The following is a 17,116-nucleotide window of genomic DNA, read 5'->3' on the forward strand; positions in this document are numbered from 1 at the left end:
TAATTAACATTTTAAGACGTTAGGATTTTTTGAAACCAGCGAACAGCTGAAGTATGTTTAGGATTTTCACATCGTACAGGTCTCACATAAATAATTAGGTTAATAAAAGCATTTGGAAAGGAAACAGGAGGTACTGTGTGCATTTAAATCTTTGGCTTAACAGAGTGCTACTCAAAGCCTTTTTAAAAACTATGCATTTTCTGTTGAAATTCAATTGACAAAGAAGCAAAACAACATTAAAAAAGCTTTTTTCTTTGAACTCTTGATAACAGTAAAGGAAAAGCTTTTGGGCTTCATCACAGAGGCTCTAATCATTGCTAAACTAGATGTGGAAAATGAAATCAGAATATTTAACTTTCCACAGTCAATATCTAAATCATCTAAGAATCTGCTCATGTCTTAGACTAAATGTCTCATTGTAGATATTCCTTTCTCTAACTATCTTATATTCCTTTGTTAGTAGTGAGGCGGGTATTAACTGTTTATGAAACTGGTGGAGTAGGGAGTAAATATAAATCCTCATTAGTAATAAATATGTTCCTAATAAAGATCTTCTATGTGTTCATCTACATAAAAACTAATCACACCTCAATCTGTTATTTTTTTTACTGGTTTATTGTCTATTTCTCTCCCTAGAACGTAAGCGGTATGAGTTACCCCAGTACCTAGAACACTGTTTTGAATGACTGATTTCAAGATATAACATTGCTACTTACAAATAAAACTGTGTTTGAGTAATCAAAACAAACAAAACAAAAAAAAACAATCATGGGTCACACTAAGATCTCAGGTCTTCTTATAGGAAAAGATTATATAAATGTTAAGGTCCCAAAGATAGAAAGTGTATACTCTTCAACCTGCTATAGAACTAAAAATAATTCATTATTTGCATTTCTCCTCCAGAAACTCTATCCAAAAAATAATCATTACCAGAATGAATAGTGTGTACTTTAAGTTTCAGAGATGAAAGGGACTGGGACATCTTTGAAATCTCTGTATTTCTTATAACCTCTTCTTCCGTTTTATGTCTTTTATAAATTTCCTTCCAGAGTTCAAACATGAGAGCCCTCCCAAGATTTTACCCTCATCCCCCTTGTCTCTCCCCTTCTCCAACACTCTCCTTTCAGCATCTCATTCACATGGCAGTCTCCATTACCACTTCTAGGCAGATGATTTCCATCTCTCCAGTTCTTCCCTTTTTCTCCAGATAAGGGTACCACACTTCCAACTCTCTTCTGGGCATCCCATTTTGTATTTCAAACTTGAAATAACTGAAACTCTACCACACTTTTCCCCAAAGCCAGTTTCTTCTTTAGAATATGGTTCTATTGATGGCACCATTTTCCTCTCAATACTTGAACCTGAAATCCTGTCTTCAATTCTCATTTTTTGGATACCCACTATATCCAATGACCAACATGAGATATTGTTGATTTCTCTTTTGAAAAGTCTCCATCTTTCCCTTTGCTTTAATTTTGGCCTTTGCCATTTCATTCTTGAACTATTTGTGATTACCTTCTGAAAAGTCTCCAGTCCTTACTCATTGCAATCCATTTTATATAATTCCACTAGATTGGGCTTCCTAAAACACTACTTTGCTCATATTGCTTTCCTTATTCAAAACTGCCAAGGGCTCTCAATCAGTGCTAGGATGAAAATTCAAACTCTAATTACTGATGTGTAAAATTCACCTAAACCTGTCCCCAAACTACATTTCCAGTCTTATCTTCCATGGCTTCTCCAGAAGCCCCTGCTTTGGTCCACCAAGTTTACTCACTGGCCTTCAAACACACCTTATACTTCCTGCCCAACCATTTGTACACTTTCTCCTTTTTTTTCCTACATAAATCCTGCCTTTTTCAGGCAGTCTTCCAGGATCACTCTACAACAGGGTTTCTCAATCTCAGCACCATTGGCATTCTGGGCTGGATAATTCTTTGTTGTGAGGGCCTGTCCTGAGTATCACAAAATGTTTAGCAGCATCTGTGGCCTCTACTATCTAGCTGCCAGAAGCATTTCCTTCCCAGTTGTGACAACCAAAAATATATTGCCAAACGTCCTCTGAAGGGCAAAATCATCCCGTTGAGAACAGGGCAGTCACCTAAAAGAGCCAAAAATGATAACAGTGCCAAGGTCGAGAAACCCTGATCTAGAACAGTATTTTGCAAACTACCAGTTATTAGTCATGGTAGATATCAATTCAATGGGTTTCAAAGAAAATTTTAAAAAGGAAAATAAAAATTTAAGATTGATCAGAAGTAGTAAGGGCAAATCTTAATAAAATTTGTTTCATTTTTGTACAAGTATGTATATATTATGGTTTATGACCCAAAATGTATTTCTTACTATGGTCTCAGTCATAAAAATCTAAAGCCCCTGCTTTAGTCAATGACCTCATACTCCTATGGGACCCTGTTACCTAGTATTTCTACCATTCCTTTGGCCACAATTCTATTATTGTTTTATAGTTTAACTCTTGTTCTTAAACAACTGTATATTTACGTCTTACTCCCTAAACCTGTAAGATGGTACGGCTTGCATTTTACAATTTTTGGAATCATTCCTCCACAATAATATCCTATATGGAGTTATGTTTCCAAAACTTTTGTCTTTTTGTTTGTTTGTTTTTGAACTTTAATTCAACAATTTAGCAAAGCCATTTAGAAGGTTCCTAGTATTAAGTCTTGAGCCCATATTTACCTGCAAAGAGATCTTGGGGCTCTTGGTCTTGTTCCTCATGGACCCCATTTTCTTTGGGAAGAAGGGAAGCAGTTCTCATAGGAGACTGAGGCTTACTCTGGAAACAAAAAGATACTCCGAATAAAACCATGCCACTAAAACAAACTCAGCCTGCCTAGGAAGCAATTTTAAATGCATCCCTCAGTCACCCCCAAAAGTATTTAGAGAAAGATAGGATCACTCATTAGCCAGTTCAATTCTCTATTCTCCTAAATACACAGCAAATCATTATTAGTGATGTAAGTGCTGCCCAAGGGATCACAGAACTAAAATAAATTCATACATTTTAGGGTTAATTTTCTAGCACAATAACCTTGCTGAAATGTCCTACCCCAAAGCACATGATACCAACACAGGCATGTGTTTACACAGATAATTTTCAAAAGAACCTGCCCCAATACATTTCTCTTGCTTAGCTGATGACCGTTAATATTTCTAGTGCCAAGATACCACGTTGGGAGTCCAGAATTGAAGCTCTGATCCCAGCTTACTTTGAGGCCTTGGCTAAACTGTTAACTGAAGCCCAACTGTGTGACTATTAATTGATCCACCTGACAGGCAAAGATGTTACCATTTTACATCTAATGATGTTTGTGAATAGCTTCTCTTTTCATCCTAATTCACACAAACACTTTAACAAACTCCAAATCAGGCTAGGAAATAAAAATCAATCATGCTTAGCCTAGTGGGCACATGGTGAAAATACAGTCAGTCCCTGGCCTTTATTAAAAGCTCATGATCTGCTGCAAACAAGGGTGGGGTGGGCCCCTATACCAATGCCAGAATGAACAAAGCCAGATTGTGCAGAACACGAACAGAAAGCTGGGAATCTGGCTTCAAAGGCATGATGCGATTCTGCGGAGTTTTGGAGTTAGACCCTAGGGCCAAATCATTTAAAAGACCTGACTTAAGGAACCTTTTATGAACTATATCCTTAACAAATCTAAGGGACTTTGTCCCTTGGAGACATACCTTTTCTGACCAACAGAACAAAGTGAAATGACAGATCTATTGGGTACTCTGAATTTGCCATGTAAACAGACCTATCCCCAAACTAGGCCATCCTCTGGGAAAGAAATTGTTACCAACATTTAGATTTATATTCACAAACAATGCTTCTACTGGAACTTTTCTAGGCTAATAAAGTTTAACGAGCACTTAGTTGTTTAATTTTAAACATTACGCCAATTGTTAGAGACAGTGATCCTGTCCTTTCGTTGTTTCCACAATCTTTAACTAAAAAAAAAAACAAAAAAAAAAACAAAAAACAAAAAAAAAACCTGCAAAAAGAAAGAAAACAAAAAAACGGCAAAAACAAAGCTAGAATTTCTTTTTTGCCTAGTCCATTGCCAAACACCTTGCTTTACATGCTCTTGTACAGTACAGCAATCTCACGAGATACCAGCACAAAGGCTATCTAACTTAACAGTAGTTAATTCAGTTAACTACCTACACCAGCCTCCATCTAGGAGAGATTAAAACCCCAGATAAATTAAGGATATATATACTTATATACTTTACTAGTATATTTACCAAAGCAACAGGAAACGTACAGGTTAGAATTTAACCTTCTTCTTAAATGCCTGTAAGAACCCACTTCTGAATACAGGGATGAATAAAACTGGCTTTCTATTACTGATTCACCATCTAAACTTGGAAGGTTAATGACTAAGAACAATTTCTGGAGCAATGTTAGGATAGCAGATTGTTTTTCCCTGTACCAATCAGAATAGTCACACCCAGATGGAAGGGAAACTTCAGTGACAACTAGGAAAACTAATACCTTCCTCTTTTCTTTTACTTGACCACATAAAAGCAAAGACTTGTGTTCCCTTAGTAAACTATGTAACAACTACCCCCACCCACCCACCCCATGAGCATAGAAAACGGTTCCTCTTACATTGTCTGAGGTACCATCTGCAGTTGAGAGTTCAAGTATACTTATTACCCCAATCTTTCCTCTGTAGTTCGTTTACAAAATTTGATCTGTTTGTTTCCTGTTTTTCCCCCTCTAACATCTGTACATTAAAAGTTGTACAAAAATACCACTTTTAGTGACTTAACTCTTCACCATAAGGATATACCACGACATAATCACTCCTCTAAGGCTGGCCATTTAGATGGATTCCAGGTTTTTACAACAACACAAATAATGCCATGATATCCACTCCTATATGTAAGTCCATATCTAATTACTTCCATGGCATAGATTTTTTTTTAAAATATTCATTTTATTGAGATATATTCACATATCACGCAGTCATACAAAACAAATCGTACATTCGATTGTTCATAGTACCACCACATAGCCGTGCATTCATCACCAAAATCAATCCCTGACACCTTCATTACCACACACACAAAAATAACAAGAATAATAATTAAAGTGAAAAAAGAGCAATTAAAGCAAAAAACACTGGGTGCCTTTGTTTGTTTGTTTGTTTGTTTCCTTCCCCCATTTTTCTACTCATCCATCCATAAACTAGACAAAGGGGAGTGTGGTCCTTACAGCTTTCCCAATCCCATTGTCACCCCTCATAAGCTACATTTTTATACAATCGTCTTCAAGATTCATGGGTTCTGGGTGGTAATTTGATAGTTTCAGGTATCTACCGCCAGCTACCCCAATTCATTAGAACCTAAAAAGGGTTGTCTATATTGTGCGTGAGAGTGCCCACCAGAGTGACCTCCCAGCTCCCTTTGGAATCTCTCTGCCACTGAAGCTTATTTCATCTCCTTTCATTTCCCCCTTTTGGTCAAGAAGGTGTTCTCCATCCCACGACATGGCATAGATTCTTTTTTTTTTTTTTAAATACCAAGGTGTAGAATAAGTTTATTGAGCTAAGTGGCAGGACTGGGAGCAGAACTGAAAGAAAGTTACTGCTCAAGGTGAAGTGGTTGGGAAACCATTTATATACCTGCTTAGAACAAGAAAGGGTATGGGGGGAAAAAGGACAGGAAGGCAAGGGGGACACAAGCTATGTGAGTTGTCTGGGGCAGGGCATCCTTGGGTACCATAAGTCTGTAAAAGCTGCCAAGGCAGAATGTTTGTGTATGAATGGGCTTATCTGATGAAGATATGCAGACTTGCTGGTGTCAGCATGACTTGTTTATCACAGTTTCTCCTTTCCAATAGAGGCAGGGGTCTTAATTATCACTGCAAGGGACTTTTGGCACATCAGCCTGCTTCAATTGCTTTTTCTTTCTTCTTTGTAGTTTCCTTATTTGGTGAGTTGCAGAGTAGTCTTTGTTTCATGTAATCCAGAAGAGTTTGTGAAAATACAGATGATCCCTTCCTTGAAAGTTCAGAAACACTTGCCTTCATTAGATTAGAGAGATGCAAATTAAGACCACAATGAGATACCATCTCACACCAATTAGAATGGCTGCCATTAAACAAACAGGAAACTACAGATGCTGGAGAGGATGCGGAGAAATCGGAACCCCCATTCATTGTTGGTGGGACTGCACAATGGTTCAGCCACTCTGGAAGTCAGTCTGGCACCTCCCCAGGAAACTAGATATAGAGTTATTCTTCAATCCAGCAATTGCACTTCTCAGTATATAGACAGAAGATCCGGGTCTCCAGGGCTTGGCTACTCCCCGCCGCCATTTCCGCAGCCTAGGGGCCTTTATCTGCGCTGTCGGTGGAGGCCTGGGCGCCAAAGTGGGGCCACCAGCGGGGTCGCAGGCGGCACAGATTCTTAAAGTAGAATTATTAGATCTTAAATTTTCAAAGGCTCTGCTAAGCTGCCTTCCACAAAGACAACCAATTTATACCCCCACCTCCCAGCAGTTAAGCATTAACATTAAGCATTGTCTTTCTTATATCTTTGCCAGGCTGGCTGGTGAAAAGTTGTCTTTTACATGTTTACTGGCCATCTGAACCCCCGTGACTTGTCTTGATGTCCCTTGCTTTACTTAATTAGGTGTACATGCTTCTTACATAAGAATCATGTTAACCTCTCTCTGGCATATGATACAGTACCCTTCCCCAACTTTATCTCTTTTCACACTTATTTGAACTTTGACCTTACCAAATTTATTTTCAGCCAACTGATTTTGATTGGCATTGGACAAACTATGGTTCTCTCTTTAGGCTGAAGAGTACACAGCACACAGTTGCCCTTCAAGGCGTAATAACATTCTCAAGTTTCACTTAAAATCAGATTCAAAAACAAATGAACAAAAACATTTCTTTTTGGATGCTTGAGGGTTTCATTTGGTTCTGATGCTTGAGGTATTTATCTTTTTAAAAAATTTTATTGTGGTAACATATGTACGACAAGAAAAAATGGAATCCTGTTCATTGGTAACCTATATTCACACAGTACTGTAAATACAAAACAGATCTTCCATGAGACGGGAGTCTATAATAATAGCTCACTTGTCATCAAAATATATGCCACCCAGACATTATATCATTAATTATGCATAAAGTTTAAAGGCTAACTTTAAATCAGCTTTACTGAGGTATAATTTACATATAAGATATATATATAATATAAAGTTTATAATCACATTAAAAAGCTAATTGTGAATCAACAGTTACAAGTTTAGGAAGGACTCATTTTGGATATACGCATTTATTAATGGGGGAAGGGAGGAGACACACTGATTATAATGAGTGGCCAAAATCTATACTAAAAAATAGGCCTTGCTTTATAATGTACGGAAGGGGCTAAATGTCTAAGCAACAGATAAAACTATTTTCTGCAATGAAAATAGTATGTTTGTGATGTAGTAAATAAAGCCAAAGAATTGTCCTGCCTCCTTCTCCTTGCCTCCCCAACTCCTTTTTTTTTTTTAAATAGATAGAATTCTAGGCTAGGATATTCAATATTTCCTGACTCCCTCTGGCTGTTAAGTCTAGCAGGTGGTTCCACTGATAAGTCCATTTAAAGTTCTGCCAGCAACAGAGCACAAACTGCCAGCCCCAAACCATGAGACCAAGTCTGTTAACACAATTTTCGTAGTTCAGGGACAGAGAGAAGTGGGTTTGCTGCCCCTCAGAGCTGACATAGCCATTCAGCATTGAGAAGTCCTACTGTGATTCTAGTAACTTCCCTTTAGGGTAACAAGTTGTGATTCTTCCTCATGTTGTTCAACTGCTCTTTGCTCCATGAGGAACCCTTTGTTATTTTCAAGGATCTCAAAAGGGTAGGTATTATGAAAACTCACAACACCATTCCAAATTAAATGTTAAGGTAACTCTGCTTAAGGAGGACCAGAGTACTCATTTTCCAAGGGAAAATTAATATATTTTAGAAAGGCACGGTGGAGCTAAGGAGTTGTATGATCACAATAATGTAGCAAGGCAACGAAACTTAGGAGTAAGTTAACTCCAGGAGCTATACCTAGATGATAACAGGGAAGCCACACAGTCTTTAAAAATTACCCTGGAAGACCTTGGCATGAAATACTGCTCCTTTTGCCAGCTTTACTTCTAGGGATAAATGAGCATGGTAGGGCAGTTTATTAGTTCTCTATTGTTGCTGCAACAAATTACCACAAGCTACGGGCTAAAACAAGGCAAATTTATTATCTTACAGAGCTACAGAAGTTTAACACAGGTCTGCCTCACTGGGCTAAAATCAAGGTGAAAGCAGAGCAGTGTTCCTTTCTGGACATTATAGGGGAGAATTCGTTTCCTTGCCCTTACTAGTTTCTAGAAGCCACTTACATTACTTGACTTATGGCCCCCATCCTCCAATACTGCATCTCTCTGTGCCTTTCTTCCTCCGACTCTTCTATTTTGAAGGATCCTTGTGATTACTTGGGCCCACTGAAATAATGCAGGATAATTTTCCTATTATAAGGTCAGCTGATTTACAATGTTAACTCTATCTTCAACCTTAATTCCCCCTTGCCATGCAGCCTAAAATAATCACAGATTAGAATGTGGACATCTTTGGGGGGCATTATTCTGCCTACCACAGGCAGTGAACCCTCTCCCACTACCATGCCCAAAAGTAGGAGAAGGGTCATTCAGTGTCCATGGTATTTGGGAAAAGGGTGCATCTTACTCTACGAACTGAGTGAATATTTGATTAATCCAAATAATTTTGGATTAATCATAGCTTAAGGAGCTAAAACAGAGGTTCTTATCCTGGGGTCCATGAGACATAGAATTCATGGGGTCTATGAACTCAGATATTTCCACTAACCTCTAATTATGAACTCAGTGGGAAATAAAATTATAATTGTATTTTCACTAACCTCTGAGACTCAGCATTTTCTTTAATTATAAAGATAGGCAACAAATCATAGTAATAATAGCAGTACCTCGGACTATGATAGAAATTTGTTATTTTTATATGATTTATAGTTGTTGTAGATCTCAAAATATTAACACTCATCTCTGTTTCAAAATTAGGGTAGCTATTGAGCCTGATCCTAGATCTTGTTTTTTAATGCACTAAAAAGCATATTACTAATACAAAATTGTTTTAATGTATTTATAACCATATTTCAATATAATTGGTTTCATTTTGTAATCTTATATATTTTACTTTATGCATTTAAAAACATTATTCAGAGAACAAGTTTCTAGGCTTTTCTGGATTGCAAATGGGTCCAGAGCACTACACTAGAGGGTAAAGGGACTAAACAAAATAGAAAGGGGGGAGCTGGGAGTGTGGGAAAGTCAAGCTTGAAGTTCACCACTGATCTATTTAAGGAAAAACATGAACAAGCCCATTAGGGACTATAAACTGAAAAGCAATACCATGAATTCACCAAAATTTAGCTACATTCTACCGAATTCTCTGTGTAATTTCCCTACTAAAAATTTTAGGTCTCAAACTAACATAATTTAGAAGGCCCAAAAAACTACTCTAGAAGGATCAGAGTACGAATGGGTGCATTATCTTCTAAAAGGAAAAAGCTAACTCAGATCAAATCTAGTCTGAAAGCACAATGAAGCTCCAGCTGTCCGTTTGACTAACCAAAAGAATAAGCCAGAAAAAGTTGAGCAACAGGCTTTTCCTGAGATGAGATACTTATGGCTACTTGCTCTAGTAACTATCCACTACTCATGATTTATTTATGCCAACAGTTACCCAAGAGTGTTGAGAAGCTTTGAGAAGCAAGAAAGAGAAATTAGGACTGTTTTTTCCTCTTTCCTCCCAAACTAACAAACCACAAATGGCCAAGTCATCAGAGCTGCCTTAACACGAGTAAGGAAAGAGGCAGCAAACCCTAGGGAAACCAAATGCAACCTCTGTTGCTTTTCTCATAAACCCCACCCTCTAATTTTAAATAAATTTTAAACTGGGTTCCTATTAGTCACCTTTAAATGTCTTCTCTCATCCATCCATCTTCCCCCACAAAACACTTACAACTACTTTTATTAGCTTTTTCTCCATAATCTTGAAAGCTAGGTTAACTGCTAGTACAGTTCTACAGTCAAGAAATCTATGATTCTTTGTATTTCACAAAAATCTGAAGTTATTAGAAGTACAACTTGTTTATGATTTGAGCTGAGCATTAAAATGAATCTTTGGACATAATACCGGTCATTGACTTTTTCAAGAACATTTTTCACAGACCTGTGGGGAAAATGTGGAATTTCAACTTCTTTTGACCAGATGTGGCCACCTGATGTGATGTTAGCTCCAAATACAAGTGTTTGAGGCAATATGCTACATTCTACACACTAGTGGGAAATATATACACGACTATTATTAATATCAGTTATAAATGACTAAACCATTAACTAAAGAAACTAAGCAAAAAAAACTTTGTTCAAAGATAACTCTTATCTAGATATCTTTTCAGAAGTCTGGTTAAGATCAGAGAAGGGCTAATGGCAAGACACTTATTGAGCATGGGTTACACCTTTGGAATAGCCACTATGCTATTTTTTGCAGAACCGAGAATTAAAATATTAGCCAAACTATTAATCTCCTTATGACTTTTTATAAAATGACCAAGTTCTATCCAGATCCAAAGAAGTTATTCTATAAGCAGTAAAAAGGAAATAAGCTAGTCTCAAAAAGAGCCTCTATTCCCCCATACATGATATATTGATTATATTGATCACAGATTTAGGGTTGGATTGCAAAAGACCATGTCATTTCCTGTCTAAATGTTGATAAGTTTCTATAACTCTCTGTAGTCTATAACACTGTCAATCAGGAGCCAATTGCTATTGAAGACATCTGAATACCAATAAAACTTGTCTTGTTCATTAGTCTGAAACACAAGTGGGCTAAATCATAATTTTTTTTTTTATTAGAGATGTTGTGGGTACAGAACAATCATGCATAAAATATAGGATTCCCGTATACCACCCTATTATTAACACCTTGCATCAGTATGGAACATTTGTTACAACTGATGACAAAATAGTATAATTATACTATTTACCATAGTTCATGATTTCACTTAGGGTTGTAAATAATTCTTGATTAATCAAAGACCATTCAGTAAGAGAATTTTCAAGTCCCTTGCTATTATTTCTTTATCCTGTTTCATTTTTTCTGGCCATTTTAAAAACAGGATTTCAATTAAAGAATAAGAGTAATGGAAAAAAAAATTCTAACTGGTTTGATACAGCATCAAAAGAAGACAGTAATAGAGTTGGTCAAAATCTGAACTAAGGACATCATTTATCTAGGCTTTCTTCCTTCCTCTTAGCGTGAGCCTTCAGAGTTATTCCCTTTTATTTAGAGGGCAAATCTAATTGTGGTCCTGACACACTACTAAAAAGAGGTGGGCATGTAAGAACTCCTAGGAAGACAAATAAAAGAACTTGCTTCAATTCCACTCTTTGGGTTTAGAAGTATGCAAATAAGACCAATGAAGTGAAATGAGGAATAAAAATATGTATGCCAGGTATGTACCATATTTAACATAATTTCAAGAATTAAAAGAATGGTTCCAATTTAGTTTCTGAGTTTTATATTAAAAAGTGAAAAGTAATCCTATCTCAGAACTAAGTTTTAACTAAAAAGATACATATCTCAATTCAGTTCCACACCAGAGTCCGATAATAAAGAGTTTAAGACCATTATTTATAGGCCCACAAAGTAAGAGAAAGAAAGAAAAGGTCTTAGTATTAAGAGTCAAACCTTTCACAAGCTGCTTTTGATTTGTTGTAATAATCCTTTAACATTTTTCTCTCCCATTCAATAACTGCAGTTTCTGAGTTGCCTATAACATGCTGCTCTTTTGATTACAAATCAAATCATATTTCTATTACTGTTTTAAAGTCTCTTTGGCTGTAAAAGAGAGCAGATGGGATAATTAAAAGCAATAGCTGTTATACAGTGTCCAGAAAAATTATATTCACACCGTACGTGAATTTTACATGCCTCAGCTTCACACTTTGGTGCCTTCAATGCCAGCTTCCAGAAGGCAACAAAACACAATCTGAAATTTAACTTAAATCAATAAGATACTACTGAAATTATTAAGTGCCTACTTTAAGGTTTTTAGTTAATCAGTTAATCTTATTTCTAGTTAGTTTTTATTTTGATAAGCTATACTAACCATTTTTAGTTATTTAATTTTTTCCAATCCATTATTCAATTTTGTGGGTTTTTTGATTCTAGAGTAATTTCAGTTTGCAAAAATGTCCATCAACAAATATAGCTCAAATCCTCAAAAAGTAAGTACTCTAAATATTTATTATGTGCAAGGCACCACTCTAAGTGTTTTAGAGGTATTCTAACTCAATCTTCATAATAATGCTGGACGTAAATACTATTATTATTCACATTTTACAGGTAAGAAACTGAACAGAGTAATTAAATACAAGGTTAAACTCATAACTAGTAGAGCCAGGATCTAAATCCAAGCATCAGATTTCAAAGCCCACTCTCTTAATGACTTTATTCTTGGATGCTGTTCCTAAGATAGAGAAGCACTGCAATTCTCCATCTTCTCTGGCTCACAAACTAATGCATTTACTAGAATATAATTTTATTTAATGGCTGCTTAACAAGACATACACAGTTTAACTAGTGAGGAATCTTGGGGATCTTGGCTTCCTGAAGATTAACATCTGAGCAGGCAGCTAGAAAAATGACTTACAGGTGGCATTTAAGTTTCCTTAGTAACTCAAATTATTCTGGATCAAAATCTAAATAAAATTATTTATGCTTTGTGCAGTAAAACAGTGTCATTCTGACTCCCTCCCAGGCCCCCTAGCTGGAAATGGATTTTTAGTCTTACAATAGAGAGGTACTGATGCCTCTGTAAAGTCATCTGGCAAGACTAATCAAATCACAGCCTCATGAACTTCTTTAGACAACTCTAGAAAATAAGACCTCACCCTTCCCAGGTGATTTTTTGGAAAATAAATTAACATATGCCTATGTAACCAACCACTTTGGGTGCCAGAATTTCTATTTTCAGATACTCATTCTGAATACCTGCCATCCCAGCACTTATCAACAGTAGCTGTTCTCCATGGTAAAGAAATAGACTAAAGATTTGTTTTAAATGGAATACAGAAAGTCTAACATTGAAAATCTAAATTAGCAGCAACAGTTAGAGAATAACTCAGACTTCATTAGACAGTTTGAACTATCATATTAACAGCAGCAAGCACTATATAAGCTGGGATTAGGGACTCAGTTCCTGAATCCAGAACAGGAATATTCTACTGATTGTTAATGAAGGCTTTTAGGAAGATATTTCCAAGAAATTTAACCCTTTTCTAACATTAATGAGATGATCCTCAAATTTTTCCAGACACATGCTGCACGAAAAATTTAAAGCTGTTTTATTTAATCACTCACTGAGTGAAGAATGAGTAGGTACTATGAAGAGCAGCATCATCCAAGACAGAAAGAGGAACAAATTTACAGATCCAGCACTAAAGAAGTTTACAACTTGGAAAGAACCCTACCAAGTCATATGAGTCAGTATTCTCACGAAACAGCCCAAAATATCTGCACTGGTCCAAGAACTGATTAGTGATTTCCACATTCCACATACAAAGATTAGCTTCTTCCAACACTCAAGTCTTATTAGAAATTTATACATAACCATGGGAAACACCATTTCCTCTTCGCATTTACAAATTTGGTCCCACTGAGGTACTTGGGCACTTTAACAAAGCCCTTTAAAAAAGACAAAGCCTTCTGGTCTATCTAATGCTCTGTCTGCCAGGGCCTTCTCTCACCTGATCAGAGAAGATCAGATTTTTCTGGAGATCAGAGGAGTCAATATAACTCTTATAAAATAAAATCCAGAAAGGGCCTTTGATAATTACCGGTAAACGCTGAGCTAACGTAAAGATTTGTGGGCGGGTCAATATCCCGGGCCTCTCCAGATTAACATTTTTCATTTTAAGCGCAGTATGGCCTAGGAAAAGGAAGGTCTACATCCCATCCCCTTCTTCTGACCTATTAAACCAGCCTGACCAGGAAACGATAAGCAAAACAGCGGATCCGTGAGGTCACCACATCTCTCACTCCTCACCGTTCGCCCAGGGACCGGGAAAGCCAGGACCTGCGGCTTGGCGCCCAGCGAAGACCCCTCGATCCCTGACTGTTGTCACTGACGCGAGATCTCGCCGGGCCCACTCTGCTCAGCCTCCCGACCCTCGCCTAGCCTCCTTTCCCTTTTGGGGAAGCCTCCCGCCCGCTCCGAAGAATGTGAACTCACGGCCGCCGCGGCGCCGGTAAAGATGTCCTCCCCCTCGGTGTCGCTGTCCCCAGCCTCAGGTTCTGACCCCTCGGCCGCCCCCTCGGACTCCAGCTCCAGGCCCGGGAAGGGCGGAGGGAGTCTCTCCGAAGCGCTACAGCCACCACCACCCGACGCCATCTTCCTCCACAAGCAGCGGAAGCCGCAACAAAAACTTTATACAGAGTGAGCGCCGCGAGCAAAGCGTTGCGGCTGATTGGTGGGAGCGCCTCTACGACCCTGTGGGACCCGTGGGGCGGGGATTAAGGGCGGGGCCTGGGTACGGGGGCGGGGCCTGGCACGGAGGGCGGACCCAGGGCGGGGCCGAAACCAACGACTCCTGACCAACAAATCCCAGCCCCGGACCAAAACGTTGGTTAAAGAGGAAGAAAAGGAGAAGCTAAGGGCTGCTCATGTTCCTGGGGAACTTTTCTGGATAGCTCTATTTAGGCGGCTTCTTAAGATTTCGTTTGAATAAGGGAGTCTGTGGCTACAAAAGGTTTGAAAACCTGTACATGCCACCTATCCATGCCTAGCACAGTGACCTCATAGTGGTTCAGTAAATATTTTCGATCGAGGTCTCTGAACGGACTGCAGGAAAGTTTCGCAGTCTTTTTTCTTGTTTATTCTTTGGGCAACATTCCGTTAATTCAGTCAAGAAATACATATTAAGCATCTACTGTACGCTTGGCATCCTGCTGTGCATTTGATATACTGAAAATTTGGCCACTTGGCGCTTACAATTTAATGAGACAGGCATGAAAATCATCAGTTCAACATGTTCAATGCTATAATGTGCTGTGAGAGCACAGTGAAAGATAATTTTGCTTGGGGACGCCTCACAGAGGAGGTGAGACTTAAGTGTTCTAAATTTGGTTGGAAGGAAGTTAGGATTATCGTCTCAATTGATGTGGAGTAAGTAGAGTGGAATAGATGGCAGAGAAATTGTTAAATTCCTAATAAAATTGTCCTGGGACTTAAACTATTCTCTGATTGTCCAGTGACCTTCAAGTCTAAATCAGCTAAAAAAAAACACAAAACTAGAGTTTATAAATGGGTTATATTATAGTAAGATAATTCTGTAAAATAATCCTGACTTTCTTCGCAATAGGGATTGGATGAAGCTCGTCACCAACTTTAACAAAATGGTTTAGTTTGTTTCCAATTGCAAATTCCTCAACACCAGCGGTTGGTTTCCTCAAAATTCTGTGAGCTGTTTGAGAGCTGGGGTCAAGTCTTATTTATCTTCCTATCCTGGGCGCATACCGACCGCGTCTAGCAACTTTTTGAATGGAGGGATGGATAGATGAAACTACCAATACCATCAGCCTTGTTACTGGCATCCATCACAGCCGCGAAGATCAAAGGGCTTAAGACATTCTTTTAAGGATGGCGATCTTCAACGTGCCACTATTCCTTTAGGAGAAAGTTATTTCTAATTGTCTTTGAAGGCGCTTGGCAGAAATAATCAGCACTTAGTGAGGAGTTGTGCTGAACTGAGGCCCTATGAGAAAACGAGGAAACCCAAAACTCCTCCCCCCGCCTTACCTAACCGTCCTTACTGGGCTCCCAAAAAGTCCTTTTTAACTACAACGGAAACTCACTTCCGGCCCGATCAGGAAGTAAGAAAAGATTTGACTAGAACCAACACTCGGAGAATTATCAGTAGAGTCTCCGTGCACACGCTCCTCCAGCACTAGAAACCAAGATCTCCTTTCCCCCTACCTCTTCAGGATTGATTTTATCGGGAACGCTGAAAGAGGCAATCAGTGGTGGGTAACAGTCACAAACCCCCTTCCCCGGTGGAGACTACAAGTCCCAGAATACAGCTCTCAGTCCCCCTTAGAAAATGTGCCATACGTCCCAGCACGCAATGCGCCTCAAGAGCCAAGAGAATTTTTTTTCTATTGTCTCGCCGAAACCGAGCAAATCTGCTGGGGCTTGTAGTCCTTCCAGCGCCCTTCCCTATCTCCTCCACGCTACTAAGCCTGGTTCCGCCTACTCTTTACTCCTTTCGACCTTTAGGCTTCTCTTAGCCGGTTTGAAGACCAGGAAGTGGGTAATTCCCGTGGCCGGCTGCTGACAGACGGTAGCTCGAGTGGGACAGTCGCCAGTGATGGCGGAGCGTGAGGATGGAACGGTTGTCTGGGCTGCTCTCCCGGATGCTGAACAGAGTCTTGTGGCTCTCGGGCCTTTCTGAGCCGGGAGTTGCCCGGCGGCCCCGGATCATGGAAGAGAAAGCGCTAGAAGTTTATGGTAATTAATTTTACCTAAGGCAGTGTTTGGCGTTATATGTGGAGGCATTGGGGTTGAGGGCCTCGCCTTAGTGCTGGGAGTGACATTTTTATCGGATCTGGTCGGGAGAGGGGAAGCGTTTTGTCTGGGGTTCTAAGTCACGTGGGAGTGTGGGTCCCTCCTGTGCCTGGGTTTTTCCCCAAATGTAGGGAAAGCGGAGCAGAGAGATCTTGAACTCTTCATTCTCTTTGTCGGCCCCACGCCGTAGACTCCTGGGCAGGGCAGGAGTCTAGGGTACTTGGTTAGGGAATAAACCTGCGCCCCAATGCCTGAGTGCACTGCTTGAGCCTCCTTCCTTCCATATCTCGATCCCCCTGGATACGCATTTCTCCCGCCACCGCCGAGGACCTTGGGGGTAGCGACTGCGTTGGGGACTGGCCCAAGATAACAGCTACTCTCTCCTGCGGTAACGTCTGTAGACAGAGGGGCAGAGGTCTTCAGGAGA

The 17,116-nt window shown here is 39.2% G+C and overlaps 2 protein-coding genes across 3 annotated transcripts in view; one reads left to right on the forward strand and one right to left on the reverse strand.

Moving 5' to 3' along the window:
* The window catches only part of SNX1 (sorting nexin 1), a 34,009-nt gene extending 19,458 nt beyond the window's left edge, over nucleotides 1–14,551 (reverse strand). Inside the window, exons 1-2 of the mRNA XM_037833733.1 lie at nucleotides 14,359–14,551; nucleotides 2,701–2,797 (exon numbers count right to left, since the gene is read on the reverse strand). Coding sequence (XP_037689661.1) covers nucleotides 2,701–2,797; nucleotides 14,359–14,517 — 256 coding nt within the window. The 5' untranslated portion in view covers nucleotides 14,518–14,551. The remainder of the gene's footprint in view (nucleotides 1–2,700; nucleotides 2,798–14,358) is intronic.
* Nucleotides 14,552–16,272: 1,721 nt separating this feature from the next.
* The window catches only part of CIAO2A (cytosolic iron-sulfur assembly component 2A), a 69,479-nt gene continuing 68,635 nt past the window's right edge, over nucleotides 16,273–17,116 (forward strand). For both annotated transcript variants that reach the window (XM_037833734.1, XM_037833735.1), the window contains exon 1: nucleotides 16,273–16,632. In XM_037833734.1, the coding sequence (XP_037689662.1) occupies nucleotides 16,509–16,632 (124 nt within the window). In that variant the 5' untranslated portion in view covers nucleotides 16,273–16,508. The remainder of the gene's footprint in view (nucleotides 16,633–17,116) is intronic.

This window comes from Choloepus didactylus, chromosome 4 (genome assembly GCF_015220235.1).
Source record: "Choloepus didactylus isolate mChoDid1 chromosome 4, mChoDid1.pri, whole genome shotgun sequence".
NCBI lineage: Eukaryota > Metazoa > Chordata > Mammalia > Pilosa > Megalonychidae > Choloepus > Choloepus didactylus.